Source organism: Pollachius pollachius (genome assembly GCF_949987615.1).
Source record: "Pollachius pollachius genome assembly, chromosome: 1".
NCBI classification, from domain to species: domain Eukaryota; kingdom Metazoa; phylum Chordata; class Actinopteri; order Gadiformes; family Gadidae; genus Pollachius; species Pollachius pollachius.
The window spans coordinates 1,297,110-1,324,609 of NC_136934.1; the positions used below are offsets into that span (position 1 = coordinate 1,297,110).

General features: G+C 51.2%; 4 protein-coding genes across 6 annotated transcripts in view; 2 read left to right on the plus strand and 2 right to left on the minus strand.

The window, feature by feature from the left end:
• The window catches only part of slc8b1 (solute carrier family 8 member B1), a 9,952-nt gene extending 6,312 nt beyond the window's left edge, over positions 1-3,640 (plus strand). Inside the window, exons 11-15 of the mRNA XM_079731650.1 lie at positions 421-542; positions 1,939-2,092; positions 2,494-2,574; positions 2,847-2,911; positions 3,290-3,640. Of these exons, the coding sequence (XP_079587776.1) occupies positions 421-542; positions 1,939-2,092; positions 2,494-2,574; positions 2,847-2,911; positions 3,290-3,481 (614 nt within the window). The 3' untranslated portion in view covers positions 3,482-3,640. The remainder of the gene's footprint in view (positions 1-420; positions 543-1,938; positions 2,093-2,493; positions 2,575-2,846; positions 2,912-3,289) is intronic.
• A 151-nt stretch (positions 3,641-3,791) lies between these two features.
• On the minus strand, positions 3,792-18,912 carry tpcn1 (two pore segment channel 1). Of its 3 annotated transcripts, none has more exons than XM_079731625.1 (26): positions 18,476-18,912; positions 16,004-16,137; positions 15,602-15,778; positions 14,934-15,047; positions 14,527-14,657; positions 13,898-13,986; positions 13,747-13,781; positions 13,488-13,546; positions 11,599-11,698; positions 11,132-11,248; positions 10,282-10,406; positions 9,868-9,916; positions 9,691-9,754; positions 9,517-9,561; positions 9,138-9,194; positions 8,697-8,750; positions 8,021-8,093; positions 7,501-7,608; positions 7,108-7,269; positions 6,659-6,774; positions 6,186-6,232; positions 6,028-6,096; positions 5,837-5,930; positions 5,597-5,736; positions 5,199-5,279; positions 3,792-4,854 (listed from the first exon to the last, which is right to left on the minus strand). In XM_079731625.1, exons 1-26 carry the CDS (start codon positions 18,567-18,569, stop codon positions 4,675-4,677), a joined length of 2,514 nt encoding a protein of 837 aa, XP_079587751.1. In that variant the 5' UTR covers positions 18,570-18,912; the 3' UTR covers positions 3,792-4,674. The 3 variants fall into 3 exon arrangements, with proteins under 3 accessions (XP_079587751.1, XP_079587753.1, XP_079587752.1); XM_079731627.1 differs by lacking the exon at positions 18,476-18,912 and adding an exon at positions 17,758-17,859; XM_079731626.1 differs by lacking the exons at positions 11,599-11,698; positions 13,488-13,546.
• Positions 18,913-19,507: 595 nt separating this feature from the next.
• On the plus strand, positions 19,508-22,003 carry drc10 (dynein regulatory complex subunit 10; the record flags this gene model as incomplete). Its single annotated transcript, XM_079750176.1, has 4 exons — positions 19,508-20,152; positions 20,980-21,213; positions 21,544-21,615; positions 21,716-22,003. The coding sequence occupies 4 exons, from the start codon at positions 19,508-19,510 to the stop codon at positions 22,001-22,003; spliced, it is 1,239 nt and encodes a 412-aa protein (XP_079606302.1).
• Positions 22,004-22,569: 566 nt separating this feature from the next.
• Positions 22,570-26,615, minus strand: cfap73 (cilia and flagella associated protein 73). Its single transcript, XM_079735875.1, has 7 exons — positions 26,489-26,615; positions 26,163-26,268; positions 24,750-24,854; positions 24,277-24,474; positions 23,652-23,873; positions 22,781-22,939; positions 22,570-22,697 (listed from the first exon to the last, which is right to left on the minus strand). The coding sequence occupies exons 1-7, from the start codon at positions 26,548-26,550 to the stop codon at positions 22,626-22,628; spliced, it is 924 nt and encodes a 307-aa protein (XP_079592001.1). The 5' UTR covers positions 26,551-26,615; the 3' UTR covers positions 22,570-22,625.
• Positions 26,616-27,500: the final 885 nt, after the last annotated feature.

Genomic DNA, 27,500 nt, shown 5'->3' on the forward strand with positions numbered 1-27,500 from the left:
TGGCCAGGCTAGGGTCGGACCCTAGCCTGGCCAATCAGAAACAGGGATCGAGGCTCTGTGTTTGGTGCTGAAGGTTCTGCAACTTACCGTAAATTGAAACGCATTTAATTGAACTAAACTCTCCTGGCACGTACAAGTAGTACTAAGCATTGTGTAGCTTCTTATGCTAGCTGTCTCTGTTGTCTACGGGGAATGGGTTAACCTAGTGATGGTTAGTGCTTGGCACTTGGTCCTATGAACATCCTTACTGTACCGACAGAGATATATTGTTGTTTCTCTTTCTCCTGACAGATGTACTTGTTGTAAGTCGCTTTGGATAAAAGCGTGTGCTAAACGCCCTGAACGTACTGTAGATGTACAGTAGTTGTTGTACTTCACACATTTACGCAGATTCAATATGATCCCGTTTCTCCCTCCCAGACGGGAACTACCTGATCCAGGGCCAGTTCCCCGTGTGGCTGTTGACCCTCCTCCCGGGAGTCCTGCTGTCCGCCATCATGTTCTGTACCACCAAGAACGACCGGCCCCCGCCCTACCACTCGGTGAGTCCTCCCCCCTTTAGTGAGAGAATCCTCCCCCCTTTAGTGAGAGTCCTCTCCCTTTAGTGAGAGAGTCCTCCCCCCTTTAGTGAGAGTCCTCTCCCTTTACTGAGACCCTCACCGCTGCAGATCCTCTCTTGCTGAGGGCTCACCAGCAGAGCTCAGTTCAGCAGAGAGTGAGTGTGCTTGATGAAGTACAGGCATGGGTTTGACAGGGTGATCACGTGACGATTACCCGGAAGAAAGCCTACTCTTGATCTTTACACCTGAATACTCTTTAACTACTGCAACACGTCACCTCATCAGCTGATAGGTGTTACTATTTAACTTTGTGATCATTACTTTAATAGGTTTTTAATGGAGGTGTCATCTTGGGTAATAAAGGTAACTGATGATGGTCCCTTTCAAACAAATTGTACCAAACTAATTTTTTTCACGTGTTTTCGTCGTGCGGTTCTAGCCTGTACACCATTTAAAGGGTCCTGGGCCTCGGGGTAGCAGGAGATAGTGTGAATAACAGGAGTTAGGATATGCTACACGTGAACCTCCTAAGATGGCACAATTTGATTGGTTCGCTATCCTGGGATATTGGGCAATATCCCAGGATTGAGATCTCAAACTCAGGATATTGTTTTCATCGCAAAATGTCTGTCTCGTCATGCTAATAAAAACAAATAAACCGCTAATAAAAACATATATATAATATACAAAAAACAATTATTCACCTCGGGCTCTGTGAATACCTTCGGTCTCGAAGTGTTCCCTGGGTTCTCTGACGTGTTCTCTGACTGTTCCCCTGGTTCTCTGATGTGTTCTCTGACTGTTCTCTGATGGTGTTTCCCTGGGTTTTCTGACTGGGTTCCCCTGGTTCTCTGACATGTTCCCCTGGGTTCTCTGAAGGTGTTCCCCTGGTTCTCTGACGTGTTCCCCTGGTTCTCTGACGTGTTCTCTGACGGGTTCTCTGACTGTTCCCTGGTCCTCTGACCGTGTTCTTTGACGGTGTTCCCTGGTTCTCTGACGTGTTCCCTGGTTCTCTGACTGTTCCCCTGGTTCCCTGACGGTGTTCCCTGGTTCTCTGTCGGTGTTCCCCTGGTTCTCTGACATGTTCTTTGATTGTTCCCTTGGTTCTCTCACTGTTCCCTGGTTCTCTGACGGTGTTCCCTGGTTCTCTGATGTGTTCCCCTGGTTCTCTGACTGTTCCCTGGTTCCCTGACGTGTTCTCTGACGTGTTCCCTGGTTCTCTGACTGTTCCCCTGGTTCTCTGACTGTTGCCCTGGTCCTCTGACGGTGTTCTCTGACTGTTCCCCTGGTTCTCTGATTGTTCCCCTGGTTCTCTGATTGTTCCCCTGGTTCTCTGTCTGTTCCCCTGGTTCCCTGACGGTGTTCCCTGGTTCTCCAGCTGCTGGCTCTGCTGGGCTTCGTGGTGAGTGCGGTGCTGATCAGCGCCGTGGCCTCGGAGGTGGTCAGCTTGCTGCACATGCTGGGCGTGGTCCTGAGCCTCAGCAACACCGTGCTGGGGCTGACTGTGCTGGCCTGGGGCAACAGCATCGGAGGTGAGGGGGGCTGGGGCAACAGCATCGGAGGTGAGGGGGGCTGGGGCAACAGCATCGGAGGAGAGGGGGGCTGGGGCAACAGCATCGGAGGAGAGGGGGGCTGGGGCAACAGCATGGGAGGTGAGGGGGGCTGGGGCAACAGCATCGGAGGTGAGGGGGGCTGGGGCAACAGCATCGGAGGTGAGGGGGGCTGGGGCAACAGTAAAGGAGGTGAGGGTGGCTGGGGCAACAGCATGGGAGGTGAGGGGGGCTGGGGCAATAGTATAGGAGGTGGGGGGTGTCAGGATAGGAGGTGGGGGGGGTCAGTATAGGAGGTGGGTGGAGGGCTGGGGTCAGGATAGGAGGTGGGGCCCTCTCTCTAGTTCTAGTTCCATCTCCTCTGTTTTGTGTTTTCTTTGCAGACTGCTTCGCTGACATCACCATCGCCCGCCAGGGCTACCCCAGGATGGCCATTTCGGCCTGTTTCGGCGGCATCATCTTTAGTATCCTGACCCAAAGTGTGTGTGTGTGTGTGTGTGTGTGCATTCTGTGTTCTCTTAAACTGTTTCAGCTTGAATTTTAACACTTTCTAATTTAATTTAGACTTTTAGACTATTTAGAAGTCAGTGCCAAACTTTCCTAGATTACTATGTGGACGATCACATGACATATCACCAGGTTTAGATTAAAACTATTTAGGGGTCGCTGCCCCTTTAATGGACTCCATGTGACTGGGTCATGTGACTTGGTGGAGCCTTGACCACGCCCCCTCTAGACATGCTGTTCGGGGTCGGACTGGGCTGCCTGGTGAGGATATTCCAGACCCACAATGCAGTGCATGTAAGCCTCGCCTCTCCCAGCGTGACAACAGTTTAAATCACTAATGTTTCCATTAACCTGTTTGTTCTTGTATTGCTTCTGTACATATATTATAGTTAATTTAATTTATGTTATACTATTTTTCTTTTTACTTTTGTTGAATTTTCCTGTTTTTCTGGGTGGGTTTAAAGTTGACAACATGCTGTAATGAAGAGAGGAATCTGATTGGTCCACATTAGTGTCTGTAATGAACAGTGGATTGTGATTGGTCCACATTAGTGTCTGTAATGAACAGTGGATTGTGATTGGTCCACATTAGTGTCTGTAATGAACGGTGGAATGTGATCGGTCCATATTGGTGTCTGTAATGAACAGTGGATTGTGATTGGTCCTCCTCAGCTGGAGCCGGCGGGCCTGCTGACCTGGGTCCTGGCCGGGTCCCTGGGTCTGTCCCTGGTCCTGTCCTTCGTCATCGTCCCGCTGTGCCGGTTCCACCTGAGCCGGGCCTACGGGATGTTCCTGCTGCTGTTCTACGCCGTGTTCCTCACCGTGGCGCTGCTCACTGAGTTCGGGAAGATCCACCTGACCTGAGAGCCCGCCTCCTGGGAAGACGACTCACAGCAGAGGCAGAACTCGCCGGAGCGTCTTCACAGAGCAGGACTTTAGACGTCAGTGTGGGTACCGTTTGTCAGGACGATCAACGTTCTAAACCCAGAGCCGGCTTATCGCGGTGCTCAGGTCTGAACCGGCGTCGTCTTCACCTTCATCAGGACTCTCTGGGGTCTCAACGCTGACACTTAGGGCATTTCAGGGTTTGTTGCTCCAACCCACGTTGCCTCAATGTACTGAGACCAAAGAAAAGCACCTTCTGGGACAAAAGAAATTATATTTTTTAAATCGATTTTATTTGGAATGTATTGTAAATTAATGTGTACAAAAAGTGTCATCCTTATTGACCATCAGGGATAGTTTTATACCTCAAGGTTTTAAAACATTATTTTGGTATTTGGTTGGCATTAAATCTTTTACTTGTAATGGTTTTAATTTATTGTGTATGATTAGTAGAGGGTAAAAGTTGCACAGATTCACGTGACAAATGGAACAGTTTATTAAAATCGCTCTGCTGTATTCGGTCGGTCAAATACATTCTAATACACATACAGAACAGGTTTATACAAAAGTAAAATAGTCTCTTTAGTGTTCAGAGATCTAGGATGAGACACCAGCTTAATATCTGTAATACTGTACAAAGGTGAGAAGGAGTCCGATCATCACAGGGAAACCAGACAGAGAGAGGGAGGACCGCTCCACATGACATGAACCACCATCCTGGGAGAGAAGACCGCGGAGGAGTTGGACCGGGAGCTCCAGGGTGGACCAGAGTTGGACCGGGAGCTCCAGGGTTCTTCAAACCGGTCCCAACTCTCCCAGGGTTTTCACGAGGAACCCAGCTTGACCCTTAGGCAGAGCAGTCCTTCCTTTAACTAAGAGGGTTCCCCTTAAACCGACTGGTCAGGGTTTAACACGGATCAGGAGCTATGACATCGCTAAGGCATCGGGCGGGAGTGGTGCACGGTAACCAGGCAACGGGCGGGAGTGGTGTACGGTAACCAGGCAACGGGCGTACACCACGGCCCCCCCGTAGGGGCGCTGGGGCGCAGACAGGTCCGGGGGGTAGAGTTCAGGAACCGGACCGTGAGTCTCTGACCGGTCCAGTGGTCCGTCGTTGGGGGATCAGTGAGGGGGTCCGAGGAGTGGCCCTTGGGGGGCGGGAGCACCGGACCCTACTTGGGAGTGACGCGTTGCGGCGGCCTATCACAGGCGGGGGGCGTGCCGTGTGCGGAGGCCTGGGGCGGGGGGGCGTCGTAGTGCGGGGGGTGGTCTGACGCAGGACTGTCCAGGACGCGCTCCAGGCCTTGGTCAGCCTCGGACAGGTTCTCCCTGGAGAACTCGGCGTACCACTCCTGGGGGAACCGGAGGAGACACGCGTGAGTCACCGCGGACCCGGCGGTTAAAGGCCGCATCCGCCCCAGCCTACTTCCTGTCTGAGCTCGACAGCGCTGGTTGTCATGACAACCAGCGCACACACCAGGCAGGTTCTGAATGGTGGACACTAGTCGGATAGGGTCAACCAAGTAATGTTTCAATTCTCTCAGAATTTTAGTTGTATTATTAATGAGTTGTAGCAGCGGATTAGTTTAGAGAAAGCTCACTGTGCTGTGACGGGGTAGCCTGAGTGGTAATTAAGCTTCCCTTCGAGTACACGTTGACCTACTCTCTGAAGGTGTGCCTTGACCGACCCCCTCACCTGGATCTCCTCCTCGTACATCTTGATGCTCAGGTCGCTCTTGGTCCGGGACCTTCTGCCCTGGTACACCAGGGACGTGTGCTGGAGCGAGAGGCATTCACATTCAGGGCCTTTAGCAGACGCTTTATCCAAAGCCACTCACAATAAGTACACACGCGTATGTCAGTACGTTGGAACAATCGTAGGGTTGATCCATTCCCTGTATACTAGAAAGACCGCTAGGATAAGACGCTACACAATGATGAGTACTATTTGGGATTACTGCCAGGACGTACAACATACAATAAGTGTATGTGACATGAAACTCAAGAGTCGGTGCTGCGGACGCTGCAGGCCGCGTGTGTGTGTGTGTGTGTGTGTGTGTGTGTGTGTGTGTGTGTGTGCGTGCGTGCGCTCACCCCGCCGCGGTCCATGGCCTGCAGCACCCCCTGCAGGGAGCTGAGCGACGACAGGCCGGGACACGTCTGCTTGTAGAGCTCCAGGGTGGCCAGGGCCTCGTCCCGGCTCACCTCCACCTCGAACACGATGCCGTTCTCCTCTGCCCCACACACACACACACACACACACACACACACACAGTAGGTTCAGTACTTCCTCCAGAGCGGTCCACATGTTCCGCTGTGCGTCTCTCCTCCTACCTTCCGGGTTCTCCGGCTCCCGGTTCTTGCGGCTGTAGTTCATGCGGAACACGAAGGCGTCCAGGATGAACGCCACGATTATGGTCATCACCACCTGGGGGGAGAGGAGCGCAGGGTGAGAGGGGCCGAGGGCCCGGACCAGGGGCCGAGGGGCCCGGACCAGGGGACTCACCTCGTTTACACACACTCACCATGGTGACGATGTAGAAGGTCATGAAGTACAGCCGGCTCCAGTGGGTCGTCATGGAGGTCACCCCCTCCTGTGGGGGGGAGAAAGGTCACAGGTCAAGTCCTTAACGTCGACCACAACATGAGACATGAGAGCATCAGATTGGGGGAGTGGTGTTACCATGGTGATGTACCAGTTGTTGACGACCATCAGCTCAAACAGGGTGACTAGAGGACACAGGAAACACTCGTTAGGACACCACACAGGAAACACTCGTTAGGACACAGGAAACACTCATTAGGTCACCACACAGGAGACACTCGGTAGGCCAGGGAAGAGAGAACAGGAAGAAGAGAGGGGAGAAAAGAGAAGAGGGAGAGAGAGAGAGAAGGGAGGGGAGGGAGAGAAGAGGGAGGGGAGGAAGAGAAGGGAGGGGAGGAAGAGAGAAGGGAGGAGAGGAAGAGAAGGGAGGGGAGGAAGAGAAGGGAGGGGAGGAAGAGAGAAGGGAGGGGAGGAAGAGAAGGGAGGGGAGGAAGAGAGAAGGGAGGGGAGGAAGAGAGAAGGGAGGGGAGGAAGAGAAGGGAGGGGAGGAAGAGAGAAGGGAGGGGAGGAAGAGAGAAGGGAGGGGAGGAAGAGAGAAGGGAGGGGATTACCGAAGCTGCTGAGGATGTTGTTGAAGTTGTTCAGGTAGTAGTAGCCCTCCTCCAACACCGTCCGGTTGCCGATGGTTACGTTGCTCTGCCGGTAGGAGTCGGCCACTGTGCTGGTGCTGGGGGGAGGGGGGGATTTGCATATGAAACGATGTAAGTCGCTTTGGATAAAAGAGGGGGGGGGGGAGAGGGCTCAGTTGGGGGGAGGGACAGGGGGGGAGAGGACTCAGTAGGGGGGAGGGTCGGGGGGAGAGGACTCAGTAGGGGGGAGGGACGGGGGGGAGAGGGCTCAGTAGGGGGGAGGGACGGGGGGGAGAGGGCTCAGTAGGGGGGAGGGTCGGGGGGGAGAGGGCTCAGTAGGGGGGAGGGTCGGGGGGGAGAGGGCTCAGTAGGGGGGAGGGACGGGGGGGAGAGGGCTCAGTAGGGGGGAGGGTCGGGGGGAGAGGACCCACTTGCAGCAGTTGGGGTAGATGACGTCGGCGAAGAACTCCATGCCCACGATGGCGAAGGAATAGTAGAAGATGATGAGCGTGAGGCCCAGGCTGGCCATGCGGGGGAAGAGCTCGAACATGGTGTCCAGCACGTTGCGGTAGCGCTGCTTGATCTTGAACAACCTGCGTTGACATTGAGGGCGTTTGGCAGACGCTATTATCCAAATATACAGACGTACAATAAGTACATTTGTCAGAAGAAAGGGAAACAACAACACATGTCTGTCGGTACAGAAAGGATGTTCATAGAGTCAAGGGCCAGTTCTGAACACGTGAGTCTTGAGCCTAGCGGTCAGAAGACTCCGTTAGCCGTTAGCTCGTTTAGCATAGGGGAGGGCCTACGGGGGGGTTCACCTGAGAAGCTGCAGCGGCCTCAGCACCACGATGAAGTAGAAAGGCTCCATGTCGAAGGCCAGAGCAATCAAGCCCAGGAAGGCGAACACCGTCACAGAGAAGTCAAACCTGGACAGAGGCCAGAATCACTCAACACTCAACCATTACCTATACATACAGAACTGGCCAGGAGGAACCCACACGGCCCCCCATTACTGTTCTTACGAACATTATATCATAATCATGCAACGGCCAACCGTTTATTACACCAATACAAACAGTTAGCAGATATTAGTTACTTTCATCTATAATATGAATGTTTTTAAATCAGCTGAATTTCTTCTGCGCACTTCGAGCAGACAAACATCTGATCAATAATTCTAAGAGCAGATGTGTTTTCACACTAAGAGCAAATTGAATGTGTATACACAATAAGAGCGTGAGTAGGTGTTTCCACAATAAGAGCGTGAGTAGGTGTTTCCCAAAATAAGAGCATGAGGAGGTGTTTCCACAATAAGAGCGTGAGGAGGATTTCACTCACAGGTTCCACCCAGAGCTGATGTAGGCCATGGGGCCCAGGCCGGCCACCTTCAGCAGGACCTCTACCCCGTAGACTAGAGGAAGGACAGAGACACGTGAGACAGGACAGAGAGCAGTGAGACAGGACAGAGAGCAGTGAGACAGGACAGAGAGCAGTGAGACAGGACAGAGAGCAGGTGAGACAGGACAGAGAGCAGGTGAGACAGGACAGAGAGCAGTGAGACAGGACAGAGAGCAGGTAAGACAGGACAGAGAGCAGTGAGACAGGAAAGAAAGTGAACATGAGACAGGACAGAGAGCATTGAGACAGGACAGAGAGCGATGAGACAGGACAGAGAGCAGTGAGACAGGACAGAGAGCAGTGAGACAGGACAGAGAGCAGTGAGACAGGACAGAGTTTGAATGTGAGACAGGACAGGACAGAGAGCAGTGAGACAGGACAGAGAGCAGGTGAGACAGTACAGTTTGAATGTGAGCCAGGACAGAGAGGACAGAGAGCAGTGAGACAGGACAGAGAGCAGTGAGACAGGACAGAGAGCGAACATGAGACAGTACAGAGAGCAGTGAGACAGGACAGAAAGCACATGAGAAAGGACAGCGCGCAAGTGAGACAGGACTTCATGTGGTCTGAGTCACGGGACACGTCTTCCTGTGATGACATAACGAGGACCACTCACTGGTCAGGAAGACGATGTAACTCCACGGAACGAATCGGGACCAGGAGAAGCCGCCTGTAGGAGAGAGTGAGAGGCAGAAGGGGGTTCACAGGCAACCCTAGGGTTAGGGTTAGGGCTACCCCAAACCTAGGGTTAGGGTTACCCCAACACCACAACCCTAGGATTAGGGTTACGGGTACCCCAACACCGGAACCGCAACTCTAGGGTTAGGATTACACCACAACCAGAACCCTACAGTTGGGGTTAGGTTAGGGTGACCCCAACACCACATCCCCGACCTCATTCTAACCTCAAGGTAACATGACAGCTTACTTCATCAAAACATGTAACAGAAAACAGGATAGGTAATGAGTTGTGAACGTGGAACATTTAATGGATGATTTCTAGGCTGCGGTAGGTGAAAGTTTCCCATCTCTTGAGGTTCAACCGGCTGTGGCTTACTGTTCAACATGTAGGTCTCCACGAGGATCCAGATGCCGTTGGTAGCCACCACCACATCTGCAGACACATACAGGGGACATGGGAGCGGTTGGGTGGGCTGGCGTTACTGTAACCAGTGGGTGGCACTACCAAATAGAGGGCATGGTGTATGCTGATGTTTGGGTGCAGCGAGGACAGAGGGTGTTACCACTAAACACTCGGTAAGCACGTGGAACCAACCAAGACAAAGACCGGCCCTCCGTACGAGATACTGTACATCAAGCACCCCCGTCTCTGAACCAACGTCACGGTAACTCCCTCAACCCCTTTGGGCCAGTAAGTTACTCGAGTTCCCCCCAAAATCCCAAACCAACACGTCGGCAGGTGCCAGCGTACTTACACATGGTGTACTGGAAGGCCTTGGACTTCACCAGCAGGTTGATGCCTTTGGAGTGAGAGCAGACGATACAGAGAGCAGGAAGAGACAGAAGTGAGAGCAGGGAAAGGCTTGTGCGACAGAATGAGGAACAGAAGTCATCCGTCGATTATCGTGAGGCCAAAAGACAGAAGTCACCTTTGAAAATGAGGAAGGTTGTGTGTGGCAGATCATCAAACCAGTGTTCCCCACTCCGTCGAGCCTGGGAGAGAAGGTTATGACCGTGTTTATGTCGATTTAAATAATGATATGATGTGTATATACACGTGTGCACACAGACATGGACCTGAAGCACATCCTGGCTGAGAAACGTACCTTCCACTTGAGTCCGATGACCTCGTAGAACTTGTAGAAGTCCTGCAGACTGTAAGAGAAGAGAAGGTCCTCGTTTAGAAACTGAACTCTGTTAACGGAATAGTTCTTGTTAAGGCACTGAACTAAGTTAACGGTATAGTCCTCGTTAAGACACTGAACTCTGTTAACGGGATAGTCCTCGTTAAGGCACTGAACTCTGTTAAAGAGGATAGTCCTCGTTAAGACACTTAACTCTGTTAACGGGATAGTCCTCGTTAAGACACTGAACTTTGTTAACGGGATAGTCCTCGTTAAGACACTGAACTCTGTTAACGGGATAGTCCTCGTTAAGACACTGAACCCTGTTAACGGGGAAAGTACTCGTTAAGGCATTGAACTCTCTAACTGGGATAGAGGTGGCGTTGGGGGGGTTACCTGAGCATGGGGGTCCCCGAGATGTTGAGGGCCTTGTAGGTCAGGTAGCGGTCTCTGGCCGACATGCGCGGACGGTAGAAACGCATCAGCCCGTCAAACTGCTTCAGAGACACTCCCTCAGGCCGCTGGCCGCCACAGGGCGGGGTCAACACACAGAACAACACGCCGTGAGTACAGGCTACTGGTATTACTGGAACTACTGGTATCGTGTTCACTGAATACAGGCTGGGACCACTGGTTCTACTGGTACCATGTTCACTGAATACAGGCTGGGACCACTGGTTCTACTGGTACCATGTTCACTGACTACAGGCTGGGACCACTGGTTCTACTGGTACCGTGTTCACTGAATACAGGCTGGGACCACTGGTTCTACTGGTACCTCAGAGTACCGTGTTCACTGAACAACCACACCAGAGGAGGACGCTGCTTCCCTTAACATCCACACACAGGAAGTGGCTCCCGGATACAAGCTGGTTTTTATTTAGAAAAGCTTAACGAGGGACAAAGCTTAACGAGGGACAAAGCTTAACGAGGGACAAAGCTTAACGAGGGACAGGGATGGTAAAAAAGCCTCAACTAGACACCCTGCAGCAGTACAACATGTACTACTGTCCCTGACCAATCAACTAAACATACCAGATTATACCATCAGTATACTTATGAACCAATAACAGGTACACACATTACAGACCATCACTAACCACAAACACACACAGACACACACACACACAACACCCCCTACCACACTACCCGATCCAGCACCCCACCCACCCACAGACACTACCCCTCACACACACACACACACACACACACACACACACACACACAGCGGGTCTGCAGACAGCACCTGTCGGCTGACGAGCAGCTGGAAGGCGTGGTCGATGGCGGAGCGTTTGTGGAGCAGCAGCGATTTAAACTTCATCTTCTCCACGCCGTTGAAGGTGTCAAACACCACTGCCAGCAGCTGAGGGGGCGAGACAGAGGACACCGTCGTCAGCAGCCCAACGGCACTTTGAGGTCATTAAGTTGATGTAAAGTTTGTTATAAATAAAATGTATTATTATTATTATTATAACGGACGACAGCGCTGCTGCTGCTTCAGAGCCTGGGAAGAACCTCCCCAGACACCGTTACCAATGTGGGACGGTCTATGTGCCAATGTTGGGGAAAGCAGCTCTTACACATTTTCTGTGACTAAAACATGCGATATGACTTCCATATTCAAGTCTAATTGCTTTCTAATTAGGACCTTTAAGTCCTAAATCGTAAACAGGGTCAGGTGGACATGGCCCACGGCACAAATTAAAAGCGCACCAAGTTCATGACGAAGTAGAGCTCTATGGAGAGGTAGACGATGAAGAAGACGCAGCACCAGCGGTTCCTGGAGTAGGCGGGCATCATCACGTCAGGAAAGCTGCAGGGAGACAGAGATAGAGCCCTTATTTAAAGCTGCAGGGAGACAGAGATAGAGCCCGTATTAAAGCTGCAGGGAGACAGAGTTAGAGCCCGTATTAAAGCTGCAGGGAGACAGAGATAGAGCCCGTATTAAAGCTGCAGGGAGACAGAGATAGAGCCCGTATTTAAAGCTGCAGGGAGACAGAGATAGAGCCCGTATTAAAGCTGCAGGGAGACAGAGTTAGAGCCCGTATTAAAGCTGCAGGGAGACAGAGATAGAGCCCGTATTTAAAGCTGCAGGGAAACAGAGATAGAGCCCGTATTTAAAGCTGCAGGGAGACAGAGATAGAGCCCGTATTAAAGCTGCAGTGTTTAAACAAAGATAGAGCCCGTATTAAAGCTGCAGGGAGACAGAGATAGAGCCCGCATTTAAAGCTGAAGTATTTAAACAGAGATAGAGGCCGTATTTAAAGCTGCAGGGAGACAGAGATAGAGCCCGTATTTAAAGCTGCAGGGAGACAGAGATAGAGCCCGTATTTAAAGCTGCAGGGAAACAGAGACAGAGTCCGTATTTAAAGCTGCAGGGAGACAGAGATAGAGCCCGCATTTAAAGCTGCAGGGAAACAGAGTTAGAGCCCGTATTTAAAGCTGCAGTATTTTAACAGAGATAGAGTCCGTATTTAAAGCTGCAGTATTTAAACAGAGATAGAGTCTGTATTTAAAACTGCAGTGAAACAGAGATACAGTCTGTATTTAAAGCTGCAGGGAGACAGAGATAGAGCCCGTATTTAAAGCTGCAGGGAAACAGAGACAGAGTCCGTATTTAAAGCTGCAGGGAGACAGAGATAGAGCCCGCATTTAAAGCTGCAGGGAAACAGAGTTAGAGCCCGTATTTAAAGCTGCAGTATTTTAACAGAGATAGAGTCCGTATTTAAAGCTGCAGTATTTAAACAGAGATAGAGTCTGTGTTTAAAACTGCAGTGAAACAGAGATACAGTCTGTATTTAAAGCTGCAGTATTTAAACAGAGATAGAGTCAGTATTTAAAGCTGCAGGGAAACAGAGTTAAAATCACTATTTAAAGCTGCAGTATTTAAAAAGAGCGCTAGAGTCAGTATTTAAAGCTGCAGGGAGACAGAGATAGAGCCCGTATTTAAAGCTGCAGGGAGACAGAGATAGAGCCCGTATTTAAAGCTGCAGGGAAACAGAGACAGAGTCCGTATTTAAAGCTGCAGGGAGACAGAGATAGAGCCCGCATTTAAAGCTGCAGGGAAACAGAGTTAGAGCCCGTATTTAAAGCTGCAGTATTTTAACAGAGATAGAGTCCGTATTTAAAGCTGCAGTATTTAAACAGAGATAGAGTCTGTATTTAAAACTGCAGTGAAACAGAGATACAGTCTGTATTTAAAGCTGCAGTATTTAAACAGAGATAGAGTCAGTATTTAAAGCTGCAGGGAAACAGAGTTAAAATCACTATTTAAAGCTGCAGTATTTAAAAAGAGCGCTAGAGTCAGTATTTAAAGCTGCAGTGAAACAGAGTTAGAGTCCGTATTTAAAGCTGCAGTGAAACAGAGTTAGAGTCCGTATTTAAAGCTGCAGTGAAACAAGAGTTAGAGTCCATATTTAAAGCTGCAGTATTTAAACAGAGCATTAGGGTCAGTATTTAAAGCTGCAGGTAAACAGATTTAGAGTCAGTATTTAAAGCTGCAGTATTTAAACAGAGCGCTAGAGTCCGTATTTAAAGTCTTGTTGTGAGGTGCCTGGTGAGAAGACACTGGGTGTAAACACGGTGAACTCGTCTTGACTTACTTTGCTGTGGTGAGAAGCACAAACAGACTGACCATGCTGTTCTCCAGCGTGTTGAAGTACTGCCGGGGCAGAGAGAGAGGACCAACATGACCACACAGAATCAAGAAAAACCAGCAAGGTAGAGAGAGAGAACCAACATGACCCCACAGAAAAAGGTAAAACCAGCAGAGAGAGAGATCCCACATGACCAAACACAATCCAGTAAAACCAGCAGTGCCAAGTAAAGGTGTCGCCTGTCTAGGGTCCGGGCCAGACCTACCGGGTCAGACGTGTTTGGAGAGAAGAGGCAGAAGCCTGAGAGGAGACAGAAAGACCAGTCAGAAAAACCTCATGAAACAAGAGCCCTTCATCTCATCAGTCCTCATACAGACACTGCAGTAAGGTGCAAGAGGTCCGGTCCGGCGTCTCACCCAGGATGGCGAAGATCACCATGAAGAAGAGCAGCAGCAGCAGGATGTCGATGAAGGGCGGGAGCGACTGGAAGATCTGCCGCAGGTTTCTGTCCAGAGAGAGTCGTGTTACCGGAGGGTCAGACACACAGGAGCCCGGGTTCAGCGCCGGCTGGATACCCGGGTTCAGTTACGTTCAGTTATTTTATTTTATTTGTCAAATGAACAACATAACAGGCAAGCAGTCATAGCCGGCAATGACATTTTTGTGTTCCAAGCTCTCCTTAACAATGTAACAAATATAAAAAAAAATTTAAAGTAGTATAAGACTAAAAAGAGTAACAAAGAACAAAATAATTAAAATAAAGCCAGAATATATGTACAGTATATATGTATATATAACAATAACAATAACCATAACAATAAAGTGAAGTGTCTTCCAGTAAGTATCTAGTGCCGTGGCATAGAGTGTGCAGCAGTAGCAGTGCTGGCTGGGGGCCCGGTTTCAGCGCCGGCTGGGGGCCCGGTTTCAGCGCTGGCTGGGGGCCCGGTTTCAGCGCTGGCTGGGGGCCCGGTTTCAGCGCCGGCTGGGGGCCCGGTTTCAGCGCCGGCTGGGGGCCCGGTTTCAGCGCTTGCTGGGGGTACCGTACCTGCGCACAGCGCCACAGTATCTGCAGTCCACCAGGAAGATGGGTCTGAGGGCCCTGGTGACACGCAGGTGGGACGTCTGTCGGACCAGAACCACGATGGCTTCCACGAACTGGAGCATGAGGACACAGGTCTGGGGGGGGGGGGGGGGGGCACAGGTTCAGATACTCCCCACTTTGTTTGGCACACAGAAGTGCTCGAGGGGAAATAGGAATGGGAACAAGGCACTTCCTGTGTCAGTCTTTTGTTCCTCTCTTTCTGCTTTTGTTCTGACTTTGATCGTTTCGTTCTCGGTTTCCTTGAGTGCTGCTGGCAGCTTTGGTTCACCCGAGTTCACTGAGTGTTAAGGTGCGGTCCGACCAAGACCTCAGGGGTCCCTCAGTGTCCCCTCACTGGTCACATGACCTACCTTCACCATGGTCCTCTTGTGGCGGATGAACGTGTCGAAGCCCAACCAGCGCAGCTTCATGCACAGCTCGAACGCCACCATGACCAACGCCAGCAGCTCCAGGGTGGCATGCACCTGGGCGGCACACACACACACACACACACACACACACACACACACACACACGTCTACTACTGATTTGAAACCCAAAGTCCTTTCTGGTAGCGTTTAAAGAACGTTTCAGGCGCTCCTTTGTGCCGGCAGCCCTTAGGAAGTACAACAGGGTACACATACATACAACCTGACGTTTGTATGTGTACGCATATGCATATGAGTCTGTGTGTGTTTAGGTATGTGTGCATATTTATAATTATGCATGTATGGACATATGTACACATACATATTTTGACACTGGGCCACTTCTCTTTGTTTCTTACATTGCATTTACACACTTTAATATACTTTGAGGTACTGGAACTGGGCCACTTTATAGTTTATACTGTTCTGTTTGTCCTTACTTTACCATCTATTTTTGTTTTCCTTAGCACTACTTTGTATTTTTATTGTATGGAATTATATCCTGTGTCTGCTATTTTCCCTTACGGGATTAATAAAGTTCTGTCTGTCTGTCTGTCTGTCTGCCTGTCTGTCTGCCTGTCCGTCCACCATGGGGGGACCCCGGGACTCACGTAGACGTCCAGGCGCAGTGAGGGCACGGCCGGGGCCTCGCTCAGCGACAGCACCATGAGCAGCAGGCCGGTCAGCAGCTCCATCATGTAGAACAGGTGGTTGTGGGCGAACAGGTACGCCGCCAGGGCCTTGGGGTTGCGTGGGTGGGTGAAAAACTTGTCATTGTTCTCGCCTTCCTGTGGGGGGCGCCGTGGGGAACGCAGGAGAAGGGGGGGTGTTAGTGGGGCAGGTTGGGACTCACAAAGTGTGCAGAGTACGGCCTCTTATGAGGGAGTCAAGCCGCTAGCCGCGATGCTAACCTCCAGTGTGTACCTGCAGTTAGATGGCAGCTTCCTGGTAATGAAGTGGTTAGCCCCAGTGCTAGCCGCGGTGCTAACCCACAGTGCTAACCCAGTGTGTACCTGCAGGTAGATGGCTGCCTCCTGGTAATTCATCTCCCAGCTGTGGCGGAATGATGCATTTTGGGGTCTGTAGTTCTGTGGTCCCGGCGTTGCGATCACCGCATTGTTCACGACATCATAGTTGCCTCCACCATCTGTGACATCAGAGGAAAGAGAAAAAGGTGCACATTCAGGGACACAGAGTGAAAAGCCTCTCATCACGCGACTCACGGGCCTGTGGACACAAAAAGCCCTGTGAACCCCAGTGCGTGCATCCCAGTAGGTGAACCCCAGTAGGTGCATCCCAGTAGGTGAACCCCAGTAGGTGCATCCCAGTAGGTGAACCCCAGTAGGTGCATCCCAGTAGGTGAACCCCAGTAGGTGCACCGTGGACACAAAGCTCGCAGCCCTGGTCTCCCACCCACGAGCTCTGGGTGCATGATGGAGGAGAACACCAGTGGACTGTCTCCCCGCAGCCGCTGGGGACACGATGTTCCCGTTTCCCAGGTACAGCCCTCCATGGTCCAGCCTGGATCAGTGTCAGTCCACCGCCAGGGACATGCGGGAATCCTTTCCCGCTCCTCCAAGTCCACACCCCAGAGGTTTTGGCCGTCCACTCTCTCCGGGAGTCCAGTCAGGCCACGCCTCCGGGTACGGACCCCCACACTCAACAAGGACAGTATACCGTCGGCCGACAGTATACGTCTCCGCGCAAAAGCAGCAGACAAAGCTCCTTAAATGAAAGTACAAGACGACAAAGACGCTGTTCTCTCAGCGCGGTCCGCAGAGCGGGGACAACGAGAGACTCTCTCCCTGATAAAGTGCTGATACCAGTGACAGCGACAAGAGCAATAACTTTTACTGCCACAGCAGTAACACCTGAGCTTTGACCCTGCCCCCCCCGCCCTGCTCGAAGGTGAGTAACTATGAAAATGAAACACCCTGCACTACATAACAGGCTCCTCTGTCCTCCGTCACAGGCTTGTCTAACAAGGCCCCTCTCTGCCCCCGACAGATGGAGTCGGCTGGACCCCGGACAAGGGGGGGGTTTGTGTACCAGGGGGAGAGCGGGTCTAGTTGTTCCAGCTCTAAACACATCGCCACGGTGACGCCTGCCCCACCGCTGGCTCCAGAGGCCTGCTTCCTACTGAACTAGAGTACTGAATAAGTTATGGACAGTAAGAACTGGAAAACCCTCTCCACTCAATTCAAATTCGATATATCCTAATAACATCTGGCTCTAATCTCCTCCATTACCGGTGCCTGCGTCATCTCCCCACTATCACTCCCTGGGGTGCTGAGTCCTGAATGTCTGAACAGGAAGTAACAGGAAGCTATCCTCAGGCCCTGGTCACATGCTCCGGGAGTCCCCACAGCCCTCCCCTCTCCGTGGTGAACCACAGAGAGATTCAGCCCGTCGGTTTCCAGAGGTCAGCAGTAGCTGGTGTCTGCGGTGTGGAGATGGTCTAGCGGACGTCCTGTCGGGGTTTCAGCTCAGGCCGGCAGTAGCGCACGTTGCACAACTCCGGCCCTCTCGTTTGTCTCCGAACAATACCTTGTGTGGAGCTCCCCGTCCATAACACCATGAGCCGGTGGTCAGGCCTGGTACTGCGCTGGCCTCTCAGCCACCACCAGCACCAGACGCCGGGCGGGTCGACTCCTCTCCCTGTCTACACCTGGGCACCCGGCGTGACACGAGGAGCCACGCGGTCAGCTCCACGCGACGGCCGGTCTGAAGGCCGGGTCAGGCCACAGGCCCCGGGGTTCAAACTCACTCCTTATGGTCGCTCTGTTCCCCGAGCCGGCAGCAGGAACAAGCTGGTCTTCCACTTTCCCTCTCTCTCGGGATCCGTTCCCAGGTCGGCCGGAGAAGCTCCTTCCTCTTCCGTTTGTTTCCACGGCAAAAACTCAAAGCCCACAGGCGCTCACACAAACAGACATTCGCTCCACGGCTAGGCTGGATGTTGGTCTGACATGGACACACACAACACAAACATGTTGCCCGGGACTATGAGGTGGGGGAGGGAGGGAGGGGGGACGCCACTAAAATGGTCTGCTGAGACTGCAGTTTTCTCCATTGGTCAGTTTGTAGTGAATATAAGAGGCACACAAAAGGCAGTAGGATTACTACACAGAATGGACGCATGCGTGCTGCACACGTAAATACAGCTTGGTGGCCGTTTTAGACAACGTGTGGCCCCAGCTTTTGAGGGGGAACTCAACAACAGAACTTCAAACGGTGCCTCGTCATTTCTCCCCTGCAGGGGGACGAAGGGCAACACAAAGAACCTTCACGGAGCTGTCATTAAACAGGAGCGCGGAGGTGGGATCGCGCTTCATGACCACTTATTTACCGAGGGCTCAGTCTAGACAGCTTCAGGTCAACTTTCAATGTCAACAGAGAGCGACCCGTCGCAGGTCTGGGACCACCAGGGGCGCCGCGGTGTTCAACAGGACATTTGAAATCGAAAGAAGAATGAAGGGTCTGCTTACTCTCGTCTGCCCTCTCCGCCTCCTCGTTCAGCAGTCCGCTGCTGGCCTCGTCCCAGGTCAGGATCAGAGGCACGTCGTCGTCCGTCTCCATCATGAACAGCTCAGAGACCTGTGATCCTCTCCGAGGCCTGCAAGGCGGCCGCGCTCAGTGGGGATCCTCAAACAGCGACGTCCTCTAAAGCCCCGTCCCAGCCGTGGGAAACATGGCCGGGGAGTCTGTCACTCACCCGATGGGGTGTCTGTCACTCACCCGGTGGGATGACTGTCACTCACACGGGCCGCGGGGAGGCGTGGGCTCAGATGTTAACACCGAGGCTGTTGTTGTGTCTGTACCTGGCTAGCAATGAGAACAGCATCGCTTCTAAAAAGCCCCGCGACGATGTCAACAACAAACATCGACATGCAGACTTGTGATCTGGTACAAACAAACGGCAATTCACGACATACGACCGGGAAGTTTTTCGCGACATGCCGCGTCGACATACGGCGGGCGGATGTTTCAAAGTAAAAGACAGTTTGGTATCTTAGCAACAGCGATGAAGTAACATCAACAGAAAACGTTTTTCACCAACTGATCCACTGACTCTGCAAAACTAGTTAGTGCAATTAGTTAGTTAGTTCGTGCAAAGTTTTAGCCCCGAATATTTGACAAGAACTACTGGTTTTAAAAGGTAGGACAGGTCAAAGTTCCCACTACATATAAGCAAAGATGACATGTTGTCAAACATTCAATTCACTTATTTAATGTTCTAATATAATATATATATATATATATATATATATATATATATATATATATATATATATATATATATATATATATATATATATATATATATATATATATATATATATAGTTATATTGGTTATTATCTGTATTTTATATATGTTATATATATATATATATATGTTTAATAATAGTGTATTCAAACTGACTCTGAAAACATCATGAAGCTAGTAATGTAAAATACATTATTTTATGATTTAAAATGATGAAATGATTTTATGTTTATCATTTCACCATGCAGCACCATGTCTTCAGAGGTGAAGACCATGTCAGCAGGGCCTAGTCCAGACCCAGCACTAAGGCCTGGTCCAGATCCACCATCCAGGCCGATCAGCGAGGAGGCCATGAGGATCCTGGAGCCTTCCCAGAAGAAGCTGCCCTCCCTGGAGGCAGAGCGCACCGCCGGTGTGATGGCGGACTGCCTCCACCAGGTGGAGCTGCTGGCCGCGTTGCCCTCCGTGCTGCAGGACCTCGACCGCCTGGCTCCCAGCCTGAGCGAGGAGCTCAGCGAGGCTTTGAGCGGGCACCGGCTCCTGGTGGAGAGGGTGGACCAGGGGGAGGAGGCGCCGACGGCTGAGCTGGACAAGGAGTTCCGGTCCTCCTTGAAGAACGTCCTGAGGCTTCTCCGGGACCGCCCCGCCGACCTCAGGGCTGTGCGGGCCGCGGCCGAGGCGGGGGGCCCGGGGCAGAGTGAGGGCATGCAGGGTCTGATCGAGGGGCTGCAGGGTCTCCACCGGATCCTGGTGCAGCGCCTGCTGACCGGGCCGGCCGAGGAGAGGCAGCGGGCGCGGTTCCTCCAGGATCTGGCTCAGAGACACGCAAACAACCTGGGCCTGCTGGCCCTGCTGGAGGAGAAGGTGGCCGCCGTCACCCGGGAGAGAGACGCAGAGGTACTGTCCTATATCTCACACACCTGTAGCCTTACGGAGAGACCCAGAGGTACTGTCCTATATCTCACACACCTGTAGCCTCATGGAGAGAGGACCCAGAGGTACTGTCCTATATCTCACCCACCTGTAGCCTTACGGAGAGAGACCCAGAGGTACTGTCCTATATCTCACACACCTGTAGCCTCATGGAGAGAGGACCCAGAGGTACTGTCCTATATCTCACCCACCTGTAGCCTTACGGAGAGAGACCCAGAGGTACTGTCCTATATCTCACACACCTGTAGCCTCATGGAGAGAGACGCAGAGGTACTGTCCTATATCTCACACACCTGTAGCCTCATGGAGAGAGACGCAGAGGTACTTTCCTATATCTCACACACCTGTAGCCTTACGGAGAGAGACCCAGAGGTACTGTCCTATATCTCACACACCTTTCACCTCACGTTTAGGACATAAGACTGTGGAGAATGCTGCGTTTCCTTCTTATTTTTTATTTTCCACTATTCTTTATCCTACTCTCCCCACCCTCGCAGCCAGCCGTATGTGTATATCTTTTGTATCGTCGTTTGAGGCTCAAACACCTGAATTTGCTCACAGGATTCTTAAAAGTTATCTTTTCTCCAAATATTCTAACAGCAACTGGTGGCTCTGTGAGTATGGTTAAAGGGTTCTGGGTTCAATCCCCTGGTCTCCTCAGGCTCCCTATAGCACCACGGGCTCCTTCCTTCACCAAGGTCCCCCTCTCCTATGTGTGGGAGGTCAGGCTGGATGTCCGCCTGCGGAGCTCTGAGGTCGAGTAACGGTGCGTCCGGTCTGTGTGGTTTCAGATCTCGAAGAAGGACGCGGTGATCTCCAAGCTGCAGAACACGCTGCAGCAGACGGAGAAGAACTCCAGGGACTTTGTGACGCGGACGCAGCAGGACGCAGAGAAGCAGAGCCTGTCTGACATCAAGACCTGGGAGGGGAAACAGGCCCGCAGGCAGCAGGACATCGACAAACTCGTGCTCCAACTCAACACCCTGGTCCTCGAGAACCGCCAGGTGGAGAAGGGCCTGAGGAAGGTATCAGCAACGTGGTAGAAAAGATGAGAGATGGTAGAGGAGGTATCACAGCAACGTGGTAGAAAACTTGAGATAGATTAAAGATATCAGCAACATGGTATAAAACATGAGATATATTTAAAAAGTTATAACAGTAACATGGTATAAAAAATAAGAGATACATTAAAGGTATCACAGCTGGCCAATGTGGAGAACCCGACAATGTTTAAAACATACGTTAAAGAGGGCTGCAGCAGCCCGTTTGGAGCCCACGTGGGTTAAAGCGGTTTGGATGAAGGTAAAGAGGCACGGGGCCTGCAGGGTTCATCAAGTCTGTTCTCACTCTGGCAGAAAAGATTCAAGGTGGAGACAGAGATTGAGAACTGGCTGCAGAAGTACGACGCGGACATGGGGGAGAAGCAGGTACAGACCCCCCCCCCCCTGTTGTACCTTACGTCCTGACCACCCCCCACGGAGCAGAACTTATCTCACCACCACCGTCTCCTCCTCCTCCTCCCGGTAGGAGGAGCTCCAGGAGGTGGGCGGGGCCTTTGGGGAGGAGCAGCAGGAGCGGGAGGACCTGGAGGAGGCGTACGGCGTCCTGGCGGTGGAGTACGACCAGATCATGGAGGCGCGGCGCCGGCTGGAGGAGGCGCAGAGGGAGGAGGCACGGGAGCTGGGCTTGCAGACGGGGGGCGCGGTGGTGATCCAGGCCTGGTGGAGGGGCTACTGCGTCCGCAAGAACATGAGGGCCAAGGCCAAGGGCAAGGCCAAGGGCAAGGCCAAGGGCAAGGGCAAGAAGGGCAAATAGACACTCTGCTGCCCCCCTAGCCATGTGCACCATGGAGCGGAACAGACTCCTCACGGTACTTCATCGAGTAAAGGAACACTCCAGGAAAACAAATGTTCACGTTTAATAGAACAAAATCAACACACAAATTCAGACTCATACTCAAAACTACGACATTGGTGTTTTATTTTATTTATTATTATTAAATAAAATAAGTGGTTATTTTCAAGTAAATAAACTAATGGGCATTAAAAATAGGCTGCTGTTTACCGCTTAAGAGTTTAGTGTTCAGATGTTAATTTTAGACCGTAGCTCTGTATAGCAATGTACCCTACCCTCACTGAAAAGGTTATTTTCTCTTATACATACCTGAATAATTAAGTTTTCATTTCATCAAAACAAATTGTTGAATCCAACTAATCAATGCAAAGGTTTTTATTTATAATGAGGCAAAGAGCAACGTTTAATGAATACAATACGATCATTCCAGTCGCCATGCACCACGTTGGCCACAGGGTGGCAGTATAGACGCTGATCGAGTAATTCTTCGGCAAAAAACGAAATCGTGCAGTTTGCTTTTGTCTGGTGTTGCTGTTCATTCACATATAAAAAATAGAATAAAATATTCCATTAATATTTCTACTTAGCTGAACAGAGTGTCGGAGGGGTTTATTTCATTCATAATGTCCACCTGCTTCTGAATGAAGATCTGGATCTGAAGGGGAAGCAGGAGACACAGTTAACCTCAGAGCCCCAGGCAGAACCAGCCGATCACGAGCCTGCAGGGGTTCCTCTCACCCGGTCCAGCTGGGTCTCTGTGGCGTCGACCTCCACGCCCTGGTCCTCCCCCAGCACGCCCCCGGCCAGCTGGAACAGGTTCAGGGTCCCCGTTTTGATCTGGCCCAGCAGGAGCGTCTCTTTGGCAGCCGTGTTCTGGATGTGGGTCCACTTGCTTTCCTGCAGAGACAGGGGGAGACCTGCCCTCAGACAGGGGGAGACCTGCCCTCAGACAGGGGGAGACCTGCCCTCAGACAGGGGGAGACAGGGGGAGACCTGCCCTCAGACGGGGGGAGACAGGGGGAGACCTGCCCTCAGACAGGGGGAGACCTGCCCTCAGACAGGGGGAGACAGGGGGAGACCTGCCCTCAGACAGGGGGAGACCTACCCTCAGACAGGGGGAGACAGGGGGAGACCTGCCCTCAGACAGGGGGAGACCTGCCCTCAGACAGGGGGAGACAGGGGGAGACCTGCCCTCAGACGGGGGGAGACAGGGGGAGACCTGCCCTCAGACAGGGGGAGACCTACCCTCAGACAGGGGGGAGACAGGGGGAGACCTGCCCTCAGACAGGGGGAGACCTACCCTCAGACAGGGGGAGACAGGGGGAGACCTACCCTCAGACAGGGGGAGACAGGGGGAGACCTACCCTCAGACAGGGGGAGACAGGGGGAGACCTGCCCTTACAATGCAATGTTCATTAACACGTTCATTAACATTTAATCACATCTTCATTACCATGTTGTTGAACATGTTATTGAACATGTTGAACATGTTCAATAACATGTTATTGAAAATGTAAATGTTATTGAAAATGTAGGTAGAGGTCCCAGGTCGGGGTCTCAGGTCGGGGTCCCAGGTAAGGGTCCCGGGTCGGGGTCTCTGCGAGCGTACCCAGCCCAGCCTGTCGGCCCGGGACAGGTCCAGCTCGGTCTGCAGCTGGGACAGCCGGTTGTTGTGGTGCATCAGCAGACGGTTCTGCCGGTCCAGCTCCCTCTGCTGGCTCCCCCGGTGGCCGTCCAGCAGAGCGCGGGCCCGGCCCTCCCGCTCAGACAGCTGGGTCCTGGTCACCAGCAGGGTCTCGAAGCGGCCCACCAGGTCCCGGACCTCCTCCAGCTGGACCAGTGGGGCCACGAGGGGACAACCACGGCTTCTTATGTTAACGAATTCATCACAACACGTTCACATCCAGGGCATTTAGCAGGCACTTCTATCCAAAGGGACTTACAATCAGTGCATTTGGCAGAAGAAAGAGAAACAACAACATATCTCTGTGGGTACAGTAAGGACGTTCATAGAACCAAGTGCCAAGCACTAACCATCACTAGGTTAACCCATTCCCCGTACAACAGAGACAGCTGGGATAAGACGCTACACCATGCTAAGTACTATTGTTAAGTGCAAGATATTGGATTGATGAAAGAAAAAGAAACAAAGGCTGTACCCTTTTAAACTCTACATTAAAGAGACACAAGGTTTTTTTATCCAGACTACAACCTTGGTTGTGCTTCGGCATCACCTCGGCGGTCTTGAGGACCTGTTCCAGAAAGCTCCCGTAGAGGGCGTTCCTCTCCACCGCCAGCTGCAGCCTCCGCCTCCTCCTGTCCAGCGAGCGGCAGCGTCGGCTCAGCCGCTGGGCCGCCGCCTCCTTCTGCAGCACCGCCTGCCGCTCCTTCTCCGCCTTCGTGATGCTCCTGCTGCACTTGGCGTCATTCTCCTGCGCACACGCATGCACGCACGTGCACATGCGCGAGCGCACACACACACACACACACCCACACATACTTTTATACATCCTTTCGTTTCATATTTCCTTGGTGAGAGAGAGAGACACAGAGAGAGAGAGAGAGAGACACACACACACAGAGAGAGAGAGAGAGAGAGACAGAGAGACAGAGAGCGAGACAGAGAGAGAGAGACAGAGAGAGAGACACAGACTTGACGCAGAAGAAGAAGAAGAAGTGTGAATGGATGATGAGTTTCTTCACGTACCTGGAGAAATTTGTCGAAGTTGATCAGTGACGCCTCGAGATGTTCTTCCTTGTGGAGCACGTCGTCTCGGCGCAGTCGCAAACTGTTCCTTTTGAGCTCAAAAACCTGCAGGAACACACAGACCAACAATCACACACCAATATGGCTGGTTACGCGTTTGAGCCTGTGAGGGACATGCCTGTAGTGTCCGACTGCACGCTGTATACAAACATTAAAGTCGAGGAGGAGATAGTAGTTGTTTAACCTTTTAGATTGAGTAGAAATACTTTTTAATGTACGGTGAGTAATTAAATTGACCAAGGGGCTGTATTTAAAGCTACAAAAATAATACAAAAAAAACCCTGTAACTTTCAACGCAACTCTAACGTCGCTTCAAGCGTCCACACGAATCCTAACACGAAACCGCATCGGTCCGGTTTTATTTGAAACCACCCTGGGACCATGGACCTATTAAAGAACATGGTTTATTATCTGCCTAATAACATGGTTATTAAAGATATGGTTTCACAAAAAAATCGTCTCCGTGTGGACGGGGCCTGAAAGACATGTTAGATGCACTTTGGGAGATACACCCGCGGATGAGCATAGATGCGAGGCGGATTCACGAGTGTCACGTTTACTTTAGGTGGATGTTGGAGGTTTACTTTCTGGTGGATGTTGATGGATATTGCACAGATGGATATTGCACAGATACATCTTACTATGAAACTACTTCTTCGAGGGTAACTCCCTCTGCATCAGCAATCGGCTACTCAGCGAACATCAGGGTGAGTAGAAAGGGACATATGTGGAACTTCTGTTTACAGACCCGCCTTGGTTTAATTAGCAGCTTGGAAACATAGATCTGTGATATCATCGGTGTAATAGTTTATACACTTTATGGTCGGAGTGCTAGCTTGTGGAGATGACAGGGGCTATCAAAGGGTTAGTCAGTTTTAAGGCTGCCAGCCATGTATTAAGGGCTGGCTTCCTATTCAAAGGTAGCCTGTGGAAATGTATGATTACCCCAGCTGCCTTGGCCCTATATAATTCATTACTGCAGCCAGGGGCAATGCAATAAGTTGATCCTCCTGTAGACCTGGTTGTTTGCTTTTCCGTAGCCATTTCAGCGAGCCTCAGAGTCTGACTCATTACCTGCTATGGCTGCTAGAGCCACAGAGTAGGAGTAGGTTACCATGCCAGTGACGTGGCTGATTGGTGAAATCCAACATGGCGGCGCCCCGTAACATAAACAAAACTTTCACCGTACAATTTAATCCCTTTTAGCAAGTTCAGCCATTTTTAGTTATTGTACCAATGACAAGGCAGACAATACATCTGTTTTATCAACTAAACTTTAAATTTCAGTTCAGTTCATCTTTAAACAGGCCCGGAGGAGTTCAGATGAAGGGTGAATAAGTGGATGAATCCCACCTCTCTCTGAGCCTGGAGCTCTTCGCCCGCCGAGACGTTTTCTTTGCGTTTCTCCAGCAGCTGCGAGGCTGCCGTCTTCACGTACCTCCGCGGTCCTGTTGGCTTCCTGGGACGGACACACACATGAAACTCTACTAATACACAAACCTGCACACACAAACCCACACCTGCACACACAACCATGAACGTCCTCTACTAATACACAACACAAAACTGCACACACAACCATGAACCCCTACTGACGAAAACCAATAACCGATTAAAGTAAATTGCACGCTTTAAAGAAACGTGCACAAATGAAAGAAACGTGCATTAAAGAGACTCACAACTCCAGAGGTCCCCCCCGGAGTGTCCTGAGATGATCCTCCAGCTCCATGGAGGTCTGCATGAGACGGAGACACACGGAGAGGAAACTTTTCCCTGGTTAAAAACGTGTAAAGAAAACTAAATCTCTGTTCCTCTCCGCCTTGGTTACTATGGGAACACACACACACACACACACACACACGCACACAAACATAGGTTGAATGTTGTGTAGTAGCTGGGACTGACCTCTGAGGGGCAGTAGACAGACAGTGAAGGCTGGGTCAACTCAAATACAAACGCTTTAGGTGGTGACCTTACACTATCAAGCAGAGGTCTCTGTGTGTGTGTGTGTGTGGGGGGGGGGGGGGATGAGAAAATTGAAGGATTTAGGGATTTTCCCTACCATAAAAGTATTAGTAATAGGGTTAGTATTACTAATAGGGTTAGTGTTAGCAATAGGGTTTGCGAGTAAGGTTAGTGTTAGTTATAGGGTCAGGGTTAGTACAGTAAATATATACTATATATCATAACCATATATATATGGTTATGGTGTTAGGATTAGTAATAAGGTCAGTGTTATTTATAGGGTTAGGGTTAGTATATGGTTATTGCGTTAGGATTAGTTATACGGTTGGTATTACTATTAGCCTTTTTGTATTGTAGTTCAGTTCTGGTTAGAAAACTCACTCTATTTGCACTGGCTCCATTCATTCCATTTTGTAATTTGTATTACAAATACATTTTGTGGTGTTTTTCAGTTACCCTTATCATGAATTGGTAACTAATTAATAAAGTTGATACTATCGCGGGGAAACAACAGCAGTGTGTTCTGTTGGAGCCTCCGGCCGTTCCTCTGAACCGGAGGCAAAGCGAACGAGAGTGGTTCCTTTAGTGGTCCTCCGACTACGGCTAAAGAAAGTCCCTGAGAGGTGTTACGACTGGCCGACTGCGACGGGCTCCAGGGTCACCTCGTCCAACCAGCGGCACAAGGTGTCGCGGCACAGGCCCTGACAGCCCGCCCCGTCCTCAGAG

Bases quoted from the DNA above. Each gene is read 5' to 3' on its own strand.
- cfap73 (XM_079735875.1), bottom strand. From the start codon at position 26,550: ATGCAGACCTCCATGGAGCTGGAGGATCATCTCAGGACACTCCGGGGG. The intron at 26,269-26,488 runs GTGAGTCTCTTT...TGTCCGTCCCAG, and splicing joins CGGGGGGGACCTCTGGAGTT to GAAGCCAACAGGACCGCGGA. The intron at 24,475-24,749 runs GTACGTGAAGAA...GCGTGTGCGCAG, and splicing joins ACTTCGACAAATTTCTCCAG to GAGAATGACGCCAAGTGCAG.
- tpcn1 (XM_079731625.1), bottom strand. From the start codon at position 18,569: ATGATGGAGACGGACGACGACGTGCCTCTGATCCTGACCTGGGACGAG. The intron at 15,048-15,601 runs GTGAGTCCCGGG...TGTGCCGCCCAG, and splicing joins CACTGCGCCTGGACGTCTAC to GTGCATGCCACCCTGGAGCT. The intron at 8,094-8,696 runs GTGAGTGGTCCT...TCCTTCCTCTAG, and splicing joins TTACATCGTCTTCCTGACCA to TCTACGGGGTAGAGGTCCTG.